The 22,923-nt window shown below is 33.7% G+C and overlaps 1 protein-coding gene and 1 pseudogene across 1 annotated transcript; one reads left to right on the forward strand and one right to left on the reverse strand.

Moving 5' to 3' along the window:
- The window catches only part of LOC128173688 (neurogenic locus notch homolog protein 2-like), a 44,342-nt pseudogene extending 31,488 nt beyond the window's left edge, over positions 1 to 12,854 (reverse strand).
- Positions 12,855 to 21,122: 8,268 nt separating this feature from the next.
- Positions 21,123 to 22,164, forward strand: LOC128173709 (uncharacterized). Its single transcript, XM_052839377.1, has 3 exons — positions 21,123 to 21,242; positions 21,588 to 21,833; positions 21,944 to 22,164. Exons 1-3 carry the CDS (start codon positions 21,123 to 21,125, stop codon positions 22,025 to 22,027), a joined length of 450 nt encoding a protein of 149 aa, XP_052695337.1. The 3' UTR covers positions 22,028 to 22,164.
- Positions 22,165 to 22,923: the final 759 nt, after the last annotated feature.

Consider the following 22,923-nt stretch of genomic DNA (forward strand, 5'->3'; position numbering starts at 1 on the left):
ATTAGCCAGGAAAGCTGAAACTTGTGTGGAAGGTAGTGTAGATACAAAGTTGTAAAAATCATGACCCCCGGGGTAGGGTGGGGCCACATTGGGGGGTCGAAATTTAACATATGTTCGTCCGTCTGTCTGTCTGTCCGTCTGTAAACTTTTTACATTTTGAACTTCTTCTCTAAAGCTGCTCGACCAATTTCAACTAAATTTGGCACAAAGCATTCTAAATGGAAGGCAAATATAAATTGCAAAAAAAAAGACCGATCTAAATTCAAAGCGGAGAAAACCTCGAAACTGTAGAAATAGGGGATGAATTTTTAAAAATCTTCTTCTCAAGAACTACTACGTCAAATTCAATGTAATTTTCCATAAAAATCCTTATGGAAAGGAAAATATAAATTAAAAAAATTATTGGATAATTCTGTTTCAAATCTGAGTTTTTACGAAAATAATATAAAAGGAAAGGCGTGTTTCAATCAGTAATAGCTTCGGGTTCGGTAATTCATGAGTTTTGGTAAAATGGGTAGGCAAAACCGGGCCGGGGCAAAAACAAAAGATCAGCAGTAACTAATCTGCAAATCTCATTAACATTTTCAGGATATGTTACAGACCAGTATATTTGAATTTGTTGTAAATATTGCTGCAAAACAATGCGTATTTTGGAATAGACGATTGCCGATCTGCCCCGGCTTTTATTTTGCCCCGGCCCATTTTACCAAGACTCGTATTCCTAACTTCTAAAACGAGGTTTTTTGTTTAAAGCAGCCATGACATATGATGAACGGGTCGATCTGACAATGATGAATTTGTTTGTTGTGCAACAGTTTGCGTACGACGGAAATCTTTGAAACATGCAAATAACATTGGTGCCAATTTTGTGAGGTAAATTGAGGTTAAATATTTCAATGGGTTGACAGTTTTTACATATGACGGTCATATTAGCCTGTTTTGATTTTCGTTTTGTTTTCATTATTTATGCTTTGTAACCTGGGAATTATCGCCTGCAATTTGTACATTTTACGTATCATATCAAACAGGGACTTTGGTAAATCAGACTGTTAACTGTTTACCTGCGCAAATTAAGCAAAATCTGATGTATTAACAAATTACTAAAATACGATTCATTCTATCGGTAATTCGGCATGATCTTATGCGTAATGGTGGATTAATGCAATGTGTTTTGGTGAGATGCTCAGCATTTTCTCGAGTTTATTCAGTTTAAATATATGTAGAGTTTCATATCGCTGACGGAAATATGACTACAGTCATTTAATTATAATGCAGAAGACAAATTAAATTTTTGAATGTTTTTAATTTGTGGAATTGAGCGCATTGAGGTACAATTTTCTTCTTCACACCTATAGGATTTTTTTTATTAAAATACTCGCTGATAGGTTAAGGCAACTCCGAGTTTAATGACCGTCAAAATTATGATCAATTTAAAGAGTGTTTATTTTTATGAAAACAGCGCGGGATATTAATACCAAGTGAAAGAGATCACCAATATATTATTTGTCTACTTCGGAATCGACTCAATCTTCGAAGATGCCGTGCCATGGTATCACGTGACAGTTGAATTTTACCTTAACAAAAAATCAAAAAGTGTAACACTACCCCGAAGTTCATTTGTATGTTTGCTACAATAATTCGATTGGCAATTAGTTCATGTTTAATAGTATTACTGCTAGAATCCTATTGTACATCGCATAAAATAAATATTGTAAATATTTATCGGAAACCCTCTCAACTTCTAGAATTTCATGGAAAATACTACGTATTTTTCGTTTAAAACAACAAAGCACACGATTCTAGCAGCACTTTTCAGGTAGTTTAGGTCATATACCGTTGGTATTTACCAAAATCATCTTTCCTAATATCCGGGATAGTGTTACACTTTTGCCATTTTATGTACACGGTGACAAAGGAAAGGCTGGTCAAGCCATATAAATGTCGATCCGCTTACCTTATAACACTCGCTGATTAAACAAAATATCCATGCCTGTATTATCCTGATTATATTCTAACTGACACTCATCTTAATCTTAGGTATCTGTATTAAATAAGTCTTATTTCGGCATTGTTTACACTGCATTCCGATGATTTGTCTCCCGACATGATTTTCTCTATTAAACATGCTTGTGACGTCATCAATGATAATTATACGTAATAGAGAGAAAACAAAGATATATTCAGTTAGAAGAGTTTCTAGTAATATTTTATGTCTGTAGTTTTTATAATCTAAACCAGAGGATAAAGTTAAAATCGACATGTTTCTGAGTAAAATATGACATCATGCTGCTTATTGTGACGTCATATCGATCAGAGGAATTTGATCGCTGTGAGTTGCCTTATCATACCCGCGCAATAACTATTTTTTTTTATTAAAAAAAAAATGACTAGTAAGTAGTTGAGGAAGAAAATGTACATATATGCTATCTTATATTTTGAACGCTTTAAAAAGTGGGGAAGGAAGGGGGGGGGGAGAGAGAGAACAAAAATATGGGGAATTGGAAGTAAACAGTATATCCCTGCCAAATGTTTAGTTTTATATCTTGCGTAGAATTTTCTTATTTTGGGTACAATGTCAAAGGTTACGTGTACGCAAAAATAAGTGTAAAATTCGAATACTTTACAATATTTATTTTTGTTATTTTACCGAGGGGTCATTGGCACAATATCTTTTGAACGCCCATTGTTGCTCAGGTGAGCGATGTGACCCAATAGGCCTCTTGTTTAATTGCTTGTCAAGATTTTTCGATTGAAAATTGTAAGTGCTTGAATATCCTTTCCTATTTCCTTAATATCTCTTAATATAACAAAATCAATTTAAAATTTGATTGTTTAATCGTCCGCTTTCATGCTTACTTGCAGTTATTTGAATGATATACTAAGTACGCATGTACATTCCTAGAATAATATAAAATTATTGAATTTCAAGTCATGTACATGCACTAGATTGAAGAAAAAGACTGAAATTTCTTTTTAAATATTAAACGTTCCGTTTATGAATTTATTATCAGCAGCGAAAATTAAAATTCATTTCTTAAAAGATAACCTCATCGATCCATGCATTCCTCCACTGAATAATTTTGTCAGCCAAGCTTTTTGGAAAGCTATTACTTGTTTGCAGGATAAGATGTAAGATACAGGATATAGGATATGATAGGATTGTTTTGACAACTTTCAAGATACATGTAGCAGCATTGTACACATAGTTTATTAGCTACTAGTATTTCTTTCCTGATTACCGACGAAATACAATATAAAGATAACCCACGAGGCACTCCGAAAAAAATCGTTCATCTAGCTTTCAAAGAGCGTTAATAACATATCGTTCATCGTGCGTTGACCGTTCACTTTGCCCTTCGAGTGTGCTCATCGTTCACCGTTATTAGTGCTCACTAAATTCCGTTTAGCGTGCGCTTACCGTTCTCTCAGAATGCGCTTACCGTACGCTTAGAGTGCGCGCACCGTTCAACCACCGTTCAAGTGGGAAAGTAGAACGTTTCAGGGACTGTAACGGTATTTGATTCTACCCATGTTTGAACACCCTTAATTGTCCAGATTTTTTTATTAGTACCATAAATCTGCCTTTTACATACACTGACTTTGTTAGTCTTCTAGTGTTAATAATACGATCAGTTATTCAACGAAATGATTGGCAGTTGTTCCACGAAGTTCTACTACAAAAAGAAAAAGGGATCTGAGACGAGTTGCATTATGTACAACGTCTTTATTATTATTTTGTTTTGATGGCATTATATCAATTGAGAAAATTGCAATAATTTGGTAAAATGCTTATGAACCATTTATATATATCTTAATTCAATTTCATTTATAAAGTGTGAAGGAAAAATTAACAAAAACTAAGATGAAAAGATAATGTGGATAAGGATCCATCAACAGTGTAGTGACGGCAGAAGTAAAAACGACTATTTTTTAACATTATATAACATTTTACTAAATGCATTTCCAAAGACCAAATAAAATTGGAGAGTTGGTAATGAAGTTATAAGCAAGATACAGGACTCACAATCCTTTGTCATATATACAAGGCTCCTGCCCTGTTTCTGTTCACATTAGTTTAATTTACCGGTCAAGCTGATTTTTCCATCTTCTTATTTATTCTAAGCATAAATAAACAGATCTTAACGTTTACTACATTCATTTTTGGTCTAAAACTGGAGTTTCCACTTCAACGTTCAAAATGTAAACAAAGCTTTGTTGTCATAGCAAAGAATTGTAAGCATTTTAACTTGCATATAACTCAAAGAATGACACTTAAATTTGGTTGCCTATAAAAAATGCCTTACTGAATCAAGAAAATAATTTTTAAAATCAAGAAAATAATTTTTGGCCAATTCCGTGACCATGCCTCCTTAATATGCAGTCAGTTTTTACTTAGTGTCAGCAGAAGAAGAAAAAACGATTTTTTGAGTATTTAATACATGTGTGTATAAAATCATACTACATCACCATTTTACCCTGACTTGGATTATTAACCCTATACCCAGAGGTCATTAAATGTTAAAAATTATGTAAAAAACTTTGTAGTCTTTCTTGATATACAGTCAATTTCTTTTCAGTGTCCGCACGTGAAAAGAAGAGTTTTTAACATTATATGCAACGATACTAAACTAGCATTTTTGCATCGACCTAGAGGTGAAACCCGTAAATTTGAACACATGAAATTTACAATTATGGTAGAGATATGAATGCATTATTTTCAGTAGATTTTCTTATATACGCAGAGAAAAAGTAAAAAAATTATAACAAATTTGGACCTGCCCATAGGCAATCGTAGCAAAGAGTCATAAAATTTACAATTCATGATGCATCATGTCACATTTTAATGGAAACGGCCAAAGTAATTTTTATTACGAAGTTATAAATGGGCAAATGTTAACGCACGACGAGCGTCGCATTAACACGGACGGCGACGGTGAAATACTAATTCTAATAAGTAATCAGAGTGCCTCAAGTGACCTAAATTTGAAAATACCTGATGTACTTTACAACAGTTCCTTTTATTTGAATGTTTGAAAATAAGGTATAAATAAAAATACGTCAACATCAAATAAATCTTATGAATTTGTAAACCTTTTAAAATTAGATCTGACCTCTTCTTACAAAGAATATAAACGTCAAACATCCCTGTATTGATATGATAAAGAAACTATATCCAACAAAAAGAATCTACAAATAACAGTTTATTTCTTTATACAAATAGAAAAGATAAAGTTGTAATAACATGTTTGTATTTAAAAATACGAACACTGGAAAGATAAGTATCCATTTAGAGAGATAATGACAGACATGAGAGAGGAAGGCAAATACACAGAAATAGCAATCAGAGTAGATAAACAACAACTTAAATTAAGAGAGTCGGAAAGAAACACAGAAAAAGAGGAGCAAGGCATACATATTTATATTGATAGAGGGAAAAGAGAAATATACATTATTATTGATAGAGGGAGGAAGAATAATATATTTTTACCTTCATTACAGAGTGCCCCTGTGAATCCACCAGCGCATGTACACGTGAAAGATCCAGCGCTGTTGCTGCATGTTCCTCCGTTTTGACAAGGATTGTCAAGACATTCATTGATATCTAAAAGTTATGATTTTTACCTGTTATATCATCCATAATAAATACTAGAAAAACAATATAACATCAAAACTTACAATAAAAAAAATACAACACAGCAACATCAATTAATACATTAAAATGCATGTAATAGTCCTCGTATTTAAAGCTGACATGAATTCATAAATACGCATTATTTCTCTTTTATCTCCGACTACCGCCATATTACTTGTGTCTCATCGATACACACCCCCTATATAACTGCATTCAGGCATTTCATACACCCGAACCTTGGACGAAAAGACGTGTAGAAAAACGTATTGAACAAAAATAATATGACAACCACTAAACTTGCAAGGTATATCTAAGCGAACAACGAAGTAGACAGACTGAAACCAAGGTACAGATACTTAAAAAATCCTCGATAATTGTAGACCGCTTCCTGTGTTGTTTCTGTTTAAACATCGCATATGCGCAAACCACACACTATGGCAGATCGAGCAATGTCAATAACAGGATGGATTTTAGAAACTGAGCTTTTTGTAGAAATCGATGGATCGATGTTACGTGTTACTTTCATGGATTTACTATTATTTAGCTACTGAGTTGGATGTAGTACCTTGATACCTGGAAAATTCTTTTGAAGAATAAATAAAACTTGTATTTTATTGATTGTTGTTTCCTTTATTCTTTTTCACAAACATTTTACTACAATGTGTAGTTCATGCATTTACAAGTCCGTGCAACCTCCATGCCTCGATCGGAAAGCAACCGACCGTAACTTTCTCAACTACTGTAGATACCCCAGTGGCAGTAGAGGAGCGATCGAAACTAATATGGCGAACAAATGCTTTATGCATTCATGTCAGCTTTAACGAATAACAATTTTGCAAAGGAGAATTTGGTTTTAAGTTGGATTTTAAAAATTATCCTTATTTTAACGGAAGGAACATTTTAACATTTGCTGCCTCCACAACTATAGACGTGCTTATTTTACATTTGATTTTAAAAAACAAACGTGAAAATTTACGCATTTTATTGTCGTTTACCTTCATCACAAACTATCCCGGTCCATCCGGCGTCACATGTACAGTTGCGTGAGCCGGGTGTGTTCGTACATGTGGCTCCGTTAAGACATGGGTCATTCTGGCACTCATCAGTATCTTGAAATGTATGAATGTTGAAATTAACTGGACGTGATTCATTATAATCATTTTGTCTCTTTTAAAAAAATAAATAAATAGGCCCATGGGGCCACATCGCTCACCTGAGAAACAATGGGCGTTAAAAGATATTGTGCCATATAGCCCATCGGTAAAATAACAAACAAAAAATATTGTAATGTATTGGAATTTTACACTTATTTTTGCATACACGTAATATTTGACATTGTACCTTCAATGAATACCATTTTTACACAGAATAAAAAAATCCTACGCAAGAAATAAAACTTAACATTTGGTAAGGGTTCACCGTTAACTTCATATTCACAATTATTTTGTTCTGCTCCCCTCCCCCACTTTTTAAAGCGATCAGAATATACGAGAGCAAATGTAACCATTTCTTCCTCAACTACTAACTAGTTATTGCATTTTTTTTAAAAAATATAATATAATAGTTATTGTATTTCATTTTTTTAAAATCCTATAAATGTAAAGAAGAAAATTGTACATCAATTCACTCAATTCCTCAAATTAAAAACATTTAAAAATTTAATTTGTCTTCTCTATTATAATTCAATGACTGTTGTTTACCTCGAGTAAACTCGTGTGACTTTTATAACTTTATTCACACTTGATTGATGAATACATTGGAATGAAAAATGTTTTCACGTGACATAAAAAGAACTTTAAAAATCAATTTTACAGTATTGACAGGCACATCACTCTAATTTACTAAGGCCCATCTATTATTTTCATTCTATTTCATTAAAAACAAATGGCTACAAACCAGGATAATTTTTCGCTGTAATATTTTCTTAAGAATAACGATAATTCCTATATCCCCGCAACAGAAATGTGTCAGAACTATGGAAACTGTTTTAATGGTGTCGTTTTTATTTACTCGTGTCTGAAAAACTATCAAAATTATTGTAGATTTTACATTATTCATTGTATAAAGATGGGCCCTAGAGAGAAGTTATATATACAGCATATCATCCTTTAATTTTTTTGTACAAGTATTTAATATACTATAATTCATATAAAATGTCTTATGATCAACCAACATATTAGCGTCAATCGTAGAATTATAAGCAAGATACAGAACTCACAATTCTGAGTCATTTTGTTCACATGAGTTGTTTACATTCAGTTTAAGATTTTTAACTTGGTATTTCCTATTCAGCATTTAAAATTGTAAAAAAAGGATGGCCTCAGATCTGTGTACAAACATAGAATCGTGAGCAATTATCTGCATCTTGCTTATAATTTGAAGCTTAACACTCGAATATTGTTAGTAAATAGAAATTGTAAACAATTAAACATAAGAAACATGCACTATAATAAATAAAGAGAACAATTAATTTTTCAAAATGAATCAGATACATGTATATACCTACATATTTCTGTCAGCGATATTCAACTCTATTTCAACTGAATAAACTGGAGAAAATGCAAGGCATCTCAACAAAAGATATTGCATTAGTCTTCCATTATGCAAAAGATCATACCGATTTATCGATAGAATGAATTGTAGTTTAGTACTTTTTAATACTTGAGATTTTGCTTAAATTTGCGCAGGTAAACAGTTAACTGTCTGATTTACCGAAGTTTAATTTGATACGTAAAAATCACAAAATACAGGCGATAGTTCCCAGGTTACATATCATAAATAATGAAAACGGAACGAAAAAAAAAAGCTAACACCACCGTCATATGTGAAAACTGTCAACGCATTATACTATTTAACCTCAATTTACTTGACAAAATTGACACTAATGTATTTTGCATGTTTCAAAGATTCCTTTCGTACGCGAACTGTTGCACAACAATATCAAACAAATCTATCATTTTCTGATCGACCATTTTCGCATTATTGTCATGGCTGCTTTGAACAAAGAACCTCGTTTTAGAAGTATGGAATACGAGTCTTGGTAAAATTGATAAGCAAAACCGGGCCGGGGCAAAAAAAAGCCGGGGTAGATCGGCAATCGTCAATTCCAAAATACGCTTTGTTTTGCAGTAATATATACAGCGAAAACAAATATACTGGTTCTCAAAATTTCCTGAAAATTTAAATGAGATTGGCAGCTTAATAACTGCCAATCATTTGTATGCCCCGGGCCAACTGCCATTTTTTGTTTTGCCCTGGCCCGGTTTTGCCTACCCATTTTAGCTAGACTTATGAATACCGACCTTGAAGCTATAAACTGATGGCAACACGCCCTTTCTTTTTTTTTTCCACATAACTCAGATTTGAAACAGAACTAGACCATAATTTTTGCAATTTATATTTTCCATTCCATAAGGAGTATTTATGCTAAATTACATTAAATTTGACTCAGTAGTTCTTGAGAAGAAGTTTTTAAAAATATACCCCCCTTTTGCTACAGTTTCGAGTTTTGAATATAACTCGGTCTTTTATTTCTGCAATCTATATTTGTCTTTCCCTGAGGATGCTTTGTTTTAAATTTGGTTGAAATTGGCCAAACGGTTTTAGAATGAAGTTCAAAATGTAAAAAATTTACAGACGAACGATGGACAAAATGTGATCAGAATAGTTTCGAGTTTTTGAATAAAGATCGGTCTTTTATTTCTGCACTTATATTTGTCTTTCCGTAAGGATGCTTTGTTTTGAATTTGGTTGAAATTGGTCAAACGGTTGTAGAATGAAGTTCAAAATGTAAAAAGTTTACAAACGAACGATGGACAAAATGTGATCAGAATAACTCAGTTGAGTTTCGGCTCAGGTGAGCTAAAAATGTATGACTGGTAAATCTTATAAATTAAGACTTTTTGCTTATAAACTAAAAAATGCTAGAACCAGATTAACACCTATGGCATTTCTATAATATGCTTCTATAATACTGGTATATCAAAATGAAAGAGAGGTGAAATATAAATTATATATACATACACCTGACACTAATATAAACCGCTAAACCTCGTCTTACCAGAAACGGCAACCCCGATAGTTTATTATTGAGCTAAGATATATCTTAACTATATGAAATACAGACACATTGTTTTTTAAGGTGTTGTTACTTAACTATATGAATACAAACACATCACTTTTATTATGGTGTTGTTACTTTGTGGCACCCACTTACTGATTTTGCATATTCCTTGAGCTCTTAAGAATAATCCATCCGGGCAGTCTTTGCTCTGTAAAAATAGAAACAATGCCAATACATTAAACATTAATATATAAACGAATGAAATACTAACTAATTAATCAGAATTCAATGACAGATAAACGTTTAATCACTGTTTTTTGAAGTAATTGTTATCAAATATATCACTGAGATATATTACAGTTATTTGTCATATACATGTAAATTGAGTTTAGATATTAAAACTGATTCATGTCAGGTAAACAAACTTTGCAGACAGCAATTGTTTTGGTTACATATTGTTTGGATGTCTAGTTAAAAAAAAATTAAAGTATTATAAAACTTGATTTTAGAGAGTAAAAGGAGAAAGATTACAGTGTATAATGTAGTTGGCCTATGTATTGTACTACAATCGTACTTCATCCGCGACACACCCTGCTGTGGCTACTAGTTTAGACACCTTTTTATATCAGGATGCTGTTATCATGTGTATTTTGTTCTGAAAACATATAACGTCCCTACTACAGCAACTGACGCAAAAAGTCGGATTTAATAATCAAGTATAATGATTGAGAAAGTCGTTAACACAGTATAAATGTATGAAACTACAACTTAATACTCTGTCAAATGCTTTCTAATTGTACAAAACATATATCAAACACCCCAAATTTAATTCTATAAACGATTTAAAGAAAAGATTTTCATTCTAGCACCACAATAGATGTCATTTCAGCTGTAATCATTCAATTTTTTGAGGGGGTTTCAACTCCATAGGATCCCACTGCTTAAGCGAATGACTGAATTGTATCGCGCAAATGATGAATAAATTTCATAGCTTAGCATTGATTACATTAGATCAAACAATGTGGTTGTAAATGTGTAAGATCTGTCTTGATTAAAAAATATCACGAATAATTAATGTTAATGTCATTTTTGCGTATGACAACATCACAAATTGAATTTGTACGCCATGATTAAAAAACCTTGATCCAGTCGTCGACCCTTTACAGAACTTCCGATAGAGCTCTGATACATGTAACACATCAAATACTTTAAACTCGTGGTATATTAAGAAATCATACAAAATGGCGTAGCTTCTTATCGTTTTAAGAACTGGTTCGACAGTCTTGAATGTTTATAATTGGTTTAGGATCTTTATGTGGTTGTGTGAAAGTACAAAAAAGGAAATGAGACGTTAATGATCCCGTTTTAGCTTGTATCATTGAGTTTAGTTCAAACACCTAGATAATATGTTGTCCTTATTTCATATACTGTAGATTCCTTATTTTACGCGAGTACTTAATTCCGCGATTCAACGGTTTTCCATCAATTCGCGAGAACATAAAATCGCGAATGCCGAAATTTTATCATAGTTTCATGTAGCTTACATGTCTAAATATAAAAAGCGAGATTTTAAAATTCGCGAGACAGGCTTCTCGCGATTTTACGCGGATATTTATTCCTCGCGTTTAATTAGGAATTTACAGTATATATCTATATATATATATATATATATATATATATATATATATATATATATATATATATATATATACATATATATATGTATATATATATATATATATATATACATATATATATATATATATATAATAGAATATACTATTATATATAAAATTATTTACGAATAGCGGTAGTCATAAATGCCTCCACCAGAAAGGCCCGAGAACGTCAAATTGTCCCTGGTCGATTTTAACTTGAAACAAACAATGAAAATTCAGGAGCGGTTCATGAGCTTGTAATATAGAGCCACCCCCTTTTTTAAATACCAGAATCACAAGCAAAGCTCAAGTATGTTAAGCCCAGTATGGACTACATTCACTTAGCGATCGCTCTACGAACAATAATGATATACTAAATTTTAGTTTAAATATAAATTTGAGTTTAACAAACTAATAACATTTGATTGCTTTATTTTTAAAAAAAAATAATAATAAAAACATGTATCGCCAATAGGATCAAACAGGATTTATGACAATTCAATATACCCTTCAGTACTTTAAAATTTTTAAAAAGTAACATTTCAAATCAGGTTACATTCTTATTTTCATTATTATGGACACAAGGCCCAACCGAAAACTCTGATTCTTTAATTTTCCACTCCCCATTCTCTATTCCCTTTCAAAAATGTTTAACACGGAAAAATAAAATACTAAAAAAAATTTCAGCACATTTAAGCACATTTTTTCTTTCACTACCAAATAGATATAAAGATAAAAAAATAAAATATATTTAGATGTGCATTGTCGCTGAAAATTCTAATTTCATTTTTTTCTATCCAACGTTTGCTTTTTAAAAAGTTTTTGAGAGAGAGGTCTGAAATAAAATGACGATTTTCATTAAGTCAGAATTTCTTAACTCAGATTTAATTCCTCTTATGACTGAAATTCTTTTATTTCTTAATTATATATTAAAATAAAAACGTTCAAAATATTTCTGAAGATTTTTATGATGAATGATTTTTTTTAATTTAATGGCTTAGACAATAAGTTTTCAGCAGATGTTTAACATATAGATACAAACTACGCCAAATTCAAATAATGTGAGTAAGGTGTACTTAATCTCAAAAATTATCTATCTATGTTCTAAAACCCTTAATATAATTGTACTTACAGCTGTGTTTTCATAAGCCTCACACTGTGTAATGGTGTTTGAAAGGTTAGCATGTCCATAACGGAATCGGCAGGTGTATAAACCATCAAGAAAGCAAAAGTCCACAGCGTTACAAAGTAAATTCATGCCACAACGCAATGCACACTCTATAAGAGACTTTATTTCAAGGGTGTGTACAGCAAAAACACCTTCATCCATGCTCTCGGACACATAGCCTTGCTTGATAAAGTCCGAAGTTAACGGTAACAGTTGTCCATAACTATACATCAAGATAAAACAAAGTAAATATGAACTCGCTGCAAAGACGTTCATTGTGCAACCTCTTATTTCGTCATAGTTTTGAACGATATTTGACATGAACATAGAATTTATACAAAAGTTCGATCAATAATTATTCCAGATCAACCAATCCGTACACATTTGTCATTTTCATAATAACATGATGATAAACAACTCATAATATGGAAGGGATGGTACACCGACTTAATATTGATTTGTGGTTTAAAAAATCAATTTTATTCTCTAGAATTTAAAAGCAAGAAAAACATAGCAGTTACAATCATAAGTCTTTGATGCATGTTATAAGATATTTTATTAAGTTATTGATGAATTATTTCCGGTGATAATATAAATCAGTATCCTAAATCTAAATTGAAAATTTCTATATACAAGTTAATCAAAAATAGACGCATAATAAACATATTACATGACTTGCAAATGTATTGTAGCGAAGTTATTGAAGAATAAAGGTTTTTCATTTTTCTAGACTTTTTTTTCTTTAAGCAGGGTCACAGATTCTTTAAATTATCATTTTGAAAACTATGATTATGAAAAAAGCGTCACTGATATATTGATTGTTTCAACACATCGTTATTTTGTAATGATGAATAATTGATACACGTATACTTTAAAATTTTAGCGACTATGAGAATATTTTTATTCTTATTTTGCATTATTATCTCCCAAAATTATCACACAAAAACAATTGACTAAATCTAATAAAGTAAAATATAATATAAAAACGACTAAGACACGATTTGAGCTCAAAATTTTCAATTTTTGTTTTCCAATTTTAATGTTTAGAATTGTTCATATGGGTATTTTTAATGCCTTGTCAAAATTTCAAAGTCATTCATTGAGTTTAAGCAAGATATATGGATCTGGAAATCTGTGTTATGTAAACAGAACTCGATTTAGTCTTGCTATTGTTTACATATTTGTTTTATTGGTATAAGTTTCCATCAAATGTTGCTTTCTTTTGTTGATAATAATATTTATAAACACATTGAATCAGTTAACCTTGTTTGCCATGAGTCATTTTGTAAAAAAAATGGTAATTCCACATCTTTCATTATTTCTAAACAAATATAAGACTCGAGCTTTGTTTATATAACAATGAATACTTACTTTATTATCTCTCCTCTAACTTGACTACGAACATTTAAAGTTTGGTCATCCATTCAAAATGTGTATGTAAACCATTTTATAACATTTTATGCATTGAAATCGAAACGAAAATTTTGATCTAAAATCGTGTTTATGTCCTTTAAAACCTGTGCAGACGTTTACCTTTTTAATCTTTCGTTTAAAGAAGCTTTCCAAGTTGTAAGTTTGGAAAATATGCATCAAATAATGGTCCATATTCAAACTTGCATGGTTGATTAAACTTATTAAATAACTCATAACTATCTTCAAATAAAAGTTAGAGTGATTTTGATTATCAGGATGCTACGGCAAGTGTAAGATTTAAGACTCAATTCGTGTAGTACTTTTTTTGTAACATCCAGATAATTCTTTCATTGCAGTTATCTGCATCTTAATTGAGTTATTTTATTGATTAACAGTAAATGTAACATCATGAAATAAATATTTTATCTTGAAAACGTGTTGTTGAAATTGACATTCTGAAAAATATTTCTTTGCAATTCCCCGAATTATCATTTATTTCGATTGCTCTTAAAGGAATTGTATATTTAATTAAAAATGAATATTTGAAAGACAAACAATTTCAGAAAATTCTGAACAAAAGTTGAATGGGTCATTTTAACGCTTTTGGTCTTTATTTTTTTGTTTTTACTGTCCGTCGTCGAGTTATAAGCGAGATACCCAGCTCACATATCTTTGTTATGTTAACAAGGCTCGGCCCATGTTTTTGTTAACTTTGCAATTTGAATTAGAGGACCAAACACCACCATTATGTTAAATATCATGTATTCCGGGTTTGCAGAGTGTGACCCGTAGGGTTCTGTGTTGATATTTTTGTCTGTCATTCTCCGCCTGTTTTCCTGTTTAATAAATGCTGCGTTAATACCTGTGTGTTTGTTGCTGTGTTGGATATACATTAACTGGCAGCGGTCATTTACGAACCCAAGCTATTGTTCATGCATGTTCAACTCTCCTAGAAGCGGACAGCAACAGCGTGATAAAAGATTCACCCCGGACACTCAGGTATTGTCGTATTTTGTACAACACCTTGAACAACATGTCGAATAGGGCGCCAACACAGTGGTGCTTGACAAAAGTAGAAACTGTTAACTACTTCGAAAACTGGAGACAAAATTTATTATAGACTCTCTCCCTGGGCACTAATTTCTTACCATATCTAGAGGACGGTGCAACTTGTGGGAAGAAAACCCGCGCTAACCCCAAAGAAAATTCGTGGACGACGATGAAAATGTCCCCGAGGCCAATTGCAAGACCCGCGCACAGAAAGTCAGGACACTCGAACCCATGCTCGGTCAGATAGCAAATTATACACCTGTTATTTCGAGGAGCACCATAAAAAATAATTCTACGACACTTAGGAACATATGGCAGATTATTCTCCTACACTATGGATTTCAGTCAACTGGTGCCCATTTGCTGGGACTTTACAAACATCCAACTACAGCCAAACGTAAGACCTGAGGACTTATTTCAGAGACTCATGGCGTTCACTGAAGATAACCTCTTGAAAACTAAACTGGGTATCACACACACTGGTCAAGAAATCCATGAGGATGAAGAACTTACCCCTACACTGGAGAACTTCATTGTACTCACTTGGCTTACCCTCATCCATCCCGATGTTCCAAGATTAGTGAAACAAAGGTATGGGGCCGAATTAAGATCACGTAAACTAGCTACATTGAAGCCTAATTCCCTAAGCCCTTGATTCGCTACTAGAAGAACTACGAACCACAGAGGATGCCAGAGGAATGTGCACTCAGTTTTCGTCAAAAAACTCATCACTGCAAGTCCAGAAATCATCCTCTTTGTGTAAAGCTTCTGGTCGTCCTTACAATCACTACCTTAGTAATTGTTCATACCTACCCCAAAGTGACAAAATGTACTTTGCCAAGGTAAGACAGATAATCGGTACAGACAATAACCAGTGCAGTAATGAAGAGGAAATATCATTCCCTCAGGATGCCTCTGTTTCCAAGGTATAAATCCGCCAATCTCCATACATTGATGCATTTCTGGCACATCATTCTGTTCGTATTACCATTGACAGTGGCGCAACTGGTGACATGATTCGATCGGATGTTGCCGACAACCTACAAGCATATTCACCCCTTCTTCACAATATGCCCACCGGGCCGATGTATTATCACCGCTCCATGTATCTGGTGAGACTCGACTTACCTTTAATCATGAAAGGCAAGAGTTAACATTTGAAAGACTAGTTGTTGACAATCTGGACACCCCGATTTTGGCTGGAATTCCAATGACATTACAATTAGACCCGCCCGACAGGAAGTCAGAATTAGTGACAAGTGTGTATTCCGGTATGGCACTAAAACTCGGAAAGGACGTCCCTCCATTCGGCTCACACAAGTACTCCGAGCTCCAGTGGCACACACTACAACTCTGTGGCCGGGAGAACACATTGAGGTCAACCTTCCCGACAATATGACTAGTCCGGTTGAGTACAACACATTTTCGCTGGAGCCCACATCATGTCAGAGTTCTACAACAAATTGGCCCCGTCCTTCATTTATAGAGAGTGTAGCAGGAAAAGTACGGATTGCAAATTTGTCAAATGATCCTTGTACCATTAAAAGAAACCAGCTCTTGTGCCTAGTGAGATCCACTTTCTCCCCGGATGTTTCTCCATATGAAAGCACTACGCCTGACCCAAAGCTCAACACAAAATACAGCAAAAAATCAACCACACATTCTGCTGCAGTCAACCTTGACCCTGATAATACCCTTTCTCGCGAAATGAAAGCACAGTTCAAACAGACTCTCGACACATACGATGAGGTGTTTAATCCGGATTTTAAAGGTTACAATTGTGCCAGTGGTCCACTCAAGGCTGTTGTTAATATGGTGCCAGTCCAACCTCCTCAAAGAAAGGGACGCTTACCTCAATACAATAATCAACTACTTTCAACACTTCGGGACAAATTTGACGAGTTGGAGGCATGTGGTGTCTTCACTAAGCCAATGGTTGTGAAAGTCAATCTCGAGTATGTAAACCAATTAGTCCTAGTCAAATGTTGGGAGATACAGCAAGCCCCAGCCATCGCTTATGCCTGACGTAGATTCGACTATCCGACAAATTGCTCAGTGGAGATATATTGCAATAACAAACATTACACAGGCATTTTATCAAATCCCTCTGGCAAAAGAGTCCATGAAGTACTGCGGTGTGGTAACACCCTTTCGTGGCGTCAGAGTTTACGCTCGTTCCGCAATGGGTATGCCTGGCTCAGAGACCATTTTAGAGGCTGACCTGTGGACGATGAGCTCATTAAGCTCGATAATCACCCGCACAGTCAGGCCTCTAAACAACCCGGAAAGAGCAGTGTCCCTGGATGTCGGAGCAAAATTGGTGACTTGGTGAACGTATATTGTGACCGTAATAAATCAAAAACCAGAGACAGGTACATGTATATCGTAATATCTTGCGATGGCGACTGGCGACACATTAGTACGTTTAGTGGCTCCCACCTCCGACGAACAGCTTATCGTGTTAAAGACAGTGATTGCTACTTAGTACCATCGCAGGAAATACGTCAAGACAGTGTTCCGATCAACCTACCCTCTAACGATGAGTGTGATGAGTCGCCTCGTGAATCGATGGACTTGGAAAACAACTAAACCAATCCAACATACCACTCACCACCACCAATACCTACTATTCTCTCCATTTCATCCCTCATCACCTGCAGATAAACTCACAGAACCACTTAGCTGCATGTCTGTAGCTCCCGGTCTGAAAAAATTCAGATGGACGACCTGGGAGCTACATATGCCTACCATAGTAAAAAACTGCAATTTACGGCGCAAGAAATTGCGCTAGTTTTGGACTGATTTACCTTATTTTCACACAAATTCTTTGAAAACAAATAGTAACATTAAATTCTTCAGACAATTTACTACTGATATTGTTACTTAACTTGCCTCCGACTTTCTTTGAAACATGCTAACCGACCTCGGAAATAAAGTTTATTAATTCACGTCGAGATCGAAAGTCGCCATTTTTACATGTAAACAAACTTCACCACTTCACTTTACAGGGCTGGTGATCGTGTTTAAAAGAATATCAGAGGCAAGTAAAGTGACGATATTTGTAGTAAAATGTCCGAGGAATTAATATGGGCGTTCAAACAATACTGTGCCATGTGGCCTCTCGGTAGATTAACCATAAATGAATATCCGAATTTTACACTTATTTTTGCATATACCTAATCTTTTACATATTTACATTTATGGAATACATGTACCATTTTTAGCGAAAATAAGATCATATGCAATATCTATACTACTATATTAAAATAATAGACTCGAACTTTTGGGCTTTAATACCGAGAAATCGGAAGAGTACTGTCTTTTGTTTTTCATATTTAAAACATCATGGGTACTTGAAGATTACCAATTTATTTTAATTTTTTCTAAATCAAGCTTAAATTATCAATAATCAACCAACATTCCTTTAAAAATACCGGAACTTATCTGGATTTTTGTATTTTACAATATTGCGCATACACATTACATTCACGCTAAATCACGCGTTTCGTCAATATCACATTTGCATGGAAAAACTCAGAAACGATAATACAAATACGTGTAAATTTTCATTGAACATTTGCTATCTATTATGTTTATCAAGGAAAATACAAGAGATAACTCTCAGTGCGTTTAATATGAAAAATCCCGAAAGTTCCGAATTTCAACATGGTGTGTAAATTTGAAGCGAGTAAAAACGTTGGTGAAAAGGTGTTGAATTCTTCATTAACATGAATTTATTTTTTTAGATGAAAAGTATTTACAGCCTCAAAATGGTTTGTTATGATTAATTTGACTGTCATTTTCAATGCAGCTTCATTAATTTTCTCCAAAACCGTTTCGGAGCGATTCTGCAATTTTTTGCTACATTACGGGTATATGAGAGGCATTTTAACTGCGGTGAAGGCCTGTCCCGAGACACAGATTATTCTAACTACATGTATGTAGAGTGTAGTGAAATTAATAGCATTATTATAGGCTTAACAGCAGCTTAAAGCTTGGTTCTGTAAATGTCAACCATAAGGTGTGTATCTATTTCTTGAATGTTCGATATCATATGCAATATAAAAAAAAATTCTATATGTGAAAGAAGAAAAATGTACCTCAATGCACCAGAAAGATTGCGCTCAATTCCTCAAATTAAAAACATTAAAAATTTAATTGGCCTTCTCCATTACCAGGCATGAATTCATTTCATATGACGTTTCATATCCAAACTCACTTGACTGATGAATAAACATAACTGAAAAATGTTGTCACGTGTTAAAGAGTTATACTTGAAATTAATGTATTGGCAGGCATGTCGCTCTTTTGTACAAATTATTTTCAGCTTTATTGATAAACAACAGATGTCCACAAACAAAGATGATTTTTCGTTGCAATATTTTTTTTAAGAACACCGATAATGCTTTTACATGTATCCTCAAAATAATAATGTGTCAGGACTACGGAAACTGTTTAAAAGACGTCGTTTTCATTTACTTATGTTTGAAAAACTATCAAAAATTTGTGTTGATTTTATGCAATTCATTGTTGAAGAAGGGGCATAAGAAACTAAAGCATGACATCTGCTTTGTGTACAAACATACAGTAGCATTGTGCGCAAAGCTCTGTATCTTGCTTATAACCCGCAGCTTAACTCCCAGGTAAATAAATCGAAAATTGTTAATAATTAAAACAAGAGAAAAATGCACTAAAACAAAGAAAAAAAACAACTAAATACGGTGTTGACTATTGACCCCCTCCCATCTTGATCTGGGAACTAGTATGCATCATTAGTCTTATTCCTGAATTGTTTCTCTTCTCTCTCCCGATCTGTCCTTTTCTCCGTCTGTCCCTCTCTCATTTGCATTTATCGAACATCTGGAAGGCAACATTGTATATTGTTACATATCAGTGAAATATCAAGACGATTGATGCTGTGACCTGGAAAATACTGAAATGCTGCTTTAAAAAAAGCAGCGTGATTTTATTTTTAAAAAAACTAGACTGTCTCCTTACATTTTGCATAATAAAAAGAGCTTACCCTATGTAAAATCGGCAATGACTATTATCAGAGAAAATTAAATAGTTTTCAAAATATTAGCATATATGTAATTAAAGAAATTCAATTGAAACAAAAACAAAAAAGAAGGAATGTTTGTAAAAAGATTTTTTTAGAAATATGAAACCAATTAACCCTGACTAACACACACCTATACCAACCATGCCATAAATTTGAAACGTCAGCATCACATGTTTCTTTAGGGTCATATAGGCAATAATATCAAAATGCAATACAATGACAGAGGCACAGCTGTATCTTTTTAAAGCTACAGCACAAAACAAAAGTTAAGAAAAAATCAAAAGTTCATTTGATAGAAAAATCCATTAATGTCAAGGAAGGATTAGGATTTTTTTCAACAAAAAATGAGCTCTCAAAAATAAAAAAAAATCCCTGCAAAAAACAGCACCAAATAAAACTATATTGGAAGATCCCTTCTAATGCAGGTCAAGTTTAAAAACAATAAACAACATCAAGCCAAATTATTATTATTTTTAAATCAGGTGTTGTCAGGGACACTTATAATTGTAAAATCTAAAAAGGAGGGCTTAAAGAGACATGGTGACTCAAACTTACATATTTTTTTCGTAAATATATTTCATAAAATTGAAAGATTGTGAAGAAAGATGACCAAAGCCAAGTTTTTGTGCATTCGTCTGCACCGGAATGCAGACAAAACATGCAATTTGAATGCACCGGGAAAACGAAGATTGCATGATCCGGAACGGTTTTTAGTTTATGTTTAGCGTCACGTGATATTAATTGACAAGCGACAGAAAAGGATGGAATCGGAATACAACGAGGTAAGACTTGCAAGTACAATCGCATATAGCGTTAACTGTTTTAACGGTTTGAATGTAAATATTTTTTAAACATTATAACGGTTTTGTCTGGATAATTACCTCAAAATAATCATAAATGGTAGATTTCATTGTGTGGGGCCCCATGAAGGGACACGATATACCGACAGTTTGGCGGGAGAATTAGACTGAAATTGCTTAATGTGTCAATTTTTCCTTTTAAGAGTACAGACGACGAATCGACCGAGGAGGAGACAATTCAGAGAAGGTGTCGGGAAGGGGGAGAGGACTCCTCGAATGGTCTGGGTTGAGTCGCAACGGCCGCGGGCTACCAGGCCTGGTAGCAGAGCCAGCAAAAGAAAACAACCCGCTGACGATGCACTTGCAGCACTGGAAGAGCATAGGCGAGACATTGAGGTATATACTAAATAAAATTATAGTTTTTTTTCCATTTTGTATTAAGTCGGACATGTAATTTCAACAGACTGAATAAAGTCCCTCTAGCTATAGGAGCATGTACAGTACAGAATAATACACAGAAACAATGACAATACTGGTATTCATAAGTTTGAATATAATGAAATTGCATACTGCATGGTTCCTTTTGCATATATAATGCATGATTCCTTTTGCATATATAAATTTTGAAGAAATGTATTAATTATGCACTAAACCCTTATTATCGGCTAATATGTAATAATGTACAATAACATACTAAATTTATAAATTTGCATTTATATTCTTTCATTTTATATTTTTTAGAGAAGAGTTGATGCACTCTCCCCTACTGAGATGAAGGAAACTCCAATAGGAGTTGTCGAGGAGAATCAAGAGTACTTGTTTGCTATTCTGGGCTCCAGCAACAAGGAACCACAGCAACCTGAAGGTCCTGGGCCTTCGCAGTCACAACCGTCTTGGTGTGTCTGCAATTTTTGTAAGGAAATGCCAACTCAGAGGGAACGACTGTGTTGTCAAAATGATCCGGAGAGTTGCATTTCTAGACTACCTGTAAGTGGATTATTTTGTCACCAAAATTAAAAAGTAATGAAACTTTTTACAAGTTGTTACAATCATAAATCATTCACATGTATCAGTATAATGTTTTATGTCATCAACAGGATTTCAGAGTTCTTATGCTCGATGAGGCTGTCCTGGCTGTAGCCAGACTTTACCGGCAGGATATCCTGGCATGGATGCAATAATGTTTAATTTGTAGAAATAATAGGTATCTTACGAACATTCAGGGAAACTGGAGTCGAAACATGGGTATAAGCGTAGATCGTAATAATAAGAAACTGAGGCAACCAAAATTGACAGGAATGTAAAAAGCAAGAGAAGATCGCCAATATACGATGCCATGATTTTCCCGCAATTCTTAGTAAATATAACAACCTCAGTACATTATTTTAATTGAACCTCAACATTCAGTTTTTCATCACGAAATATGTTTGCTGTCATATATAACATGTCATTCGAAAATGCAAACCAAATACCAATAAATTAATAACATTGGTTGCATATTATGAGTGTATGAGTACTGGATCAGACAATGGTTGCCATTATAAAGAGAAACAAAAGCCCATGACGAATAAACAAGGGTTGACGTATACCGGTGTCTACTAGCGAATGAGTAGCGGATGCCACTTGTCGTTTGTTTTCATAAGCATTAAAGCGAGATGGCAACGCTTTTGTTTAAAGTTGTATTTCCTTGTTTGCACAACTACTTTCTAAAGAACAATTCATCATAAAGTTAGAGATCAATAGCGTTGCGTCTGAAAAGAGGAAATGCCATTTTAAAAGTATTTTAAATGTTTCTGTTCTGTAGCTAAATTACACGGTAACGAATATTCAAACAGGGGTGGATTCTTGGATAACATTAAATATTTTATGTGTACTGTATTTTCCTGGCGATTCGAGTAATGAAAATCGATGAAATCCTATATTTATTTTGTAAGATTGAGAACAATGACATAAGTTAGCCCTTACCTAGTCCTGTTATAAATACCCGTACGGAAAAAAAAATCCACCTTGACTTAAGGCGGACAGAAGGAGGAATTTATTAGGCGGACTCCGTCTTTTATTCCTGTGAATGCATTGT

This window comes from Crassostrea angulata, chromosome 2 (genome assembly GCF_025612915.1).
Source record: "Crassostrea angulata isolate pt1a10 chromosome 2, ASM2561291v2, whole genome shotgun sequence".
Taxonomy (NCBI): Eukaryota; Metazoa; Mollusca; class Bivalvia; order Ostreida; family Ostreidae; genus Magallana; species Magallana angulata.

Coding starts and splice junctions, on each gene's coding strand:
- LOC128173709 (XM_052839377.1), top strand. CDS start 21,123: ATGGTCTGGGTTGAGTCGCAACGGCCGCGGGCTACCAGGCCTGGTAGC. Junction 21,243..21,587: donor AGCATAGGCGAGACATTGAG/GTATATACTAAA, acceptor TATATTTTTTAG/AGAAGAGTTGATGCACTCTC. Junction 21,834..21,943: donor GTTGCATTTCTAGACTACCT/GTAAGTGGATTA, acceptor TGTCATCAACAG/GATTTCAGAGTTCTTATGCT.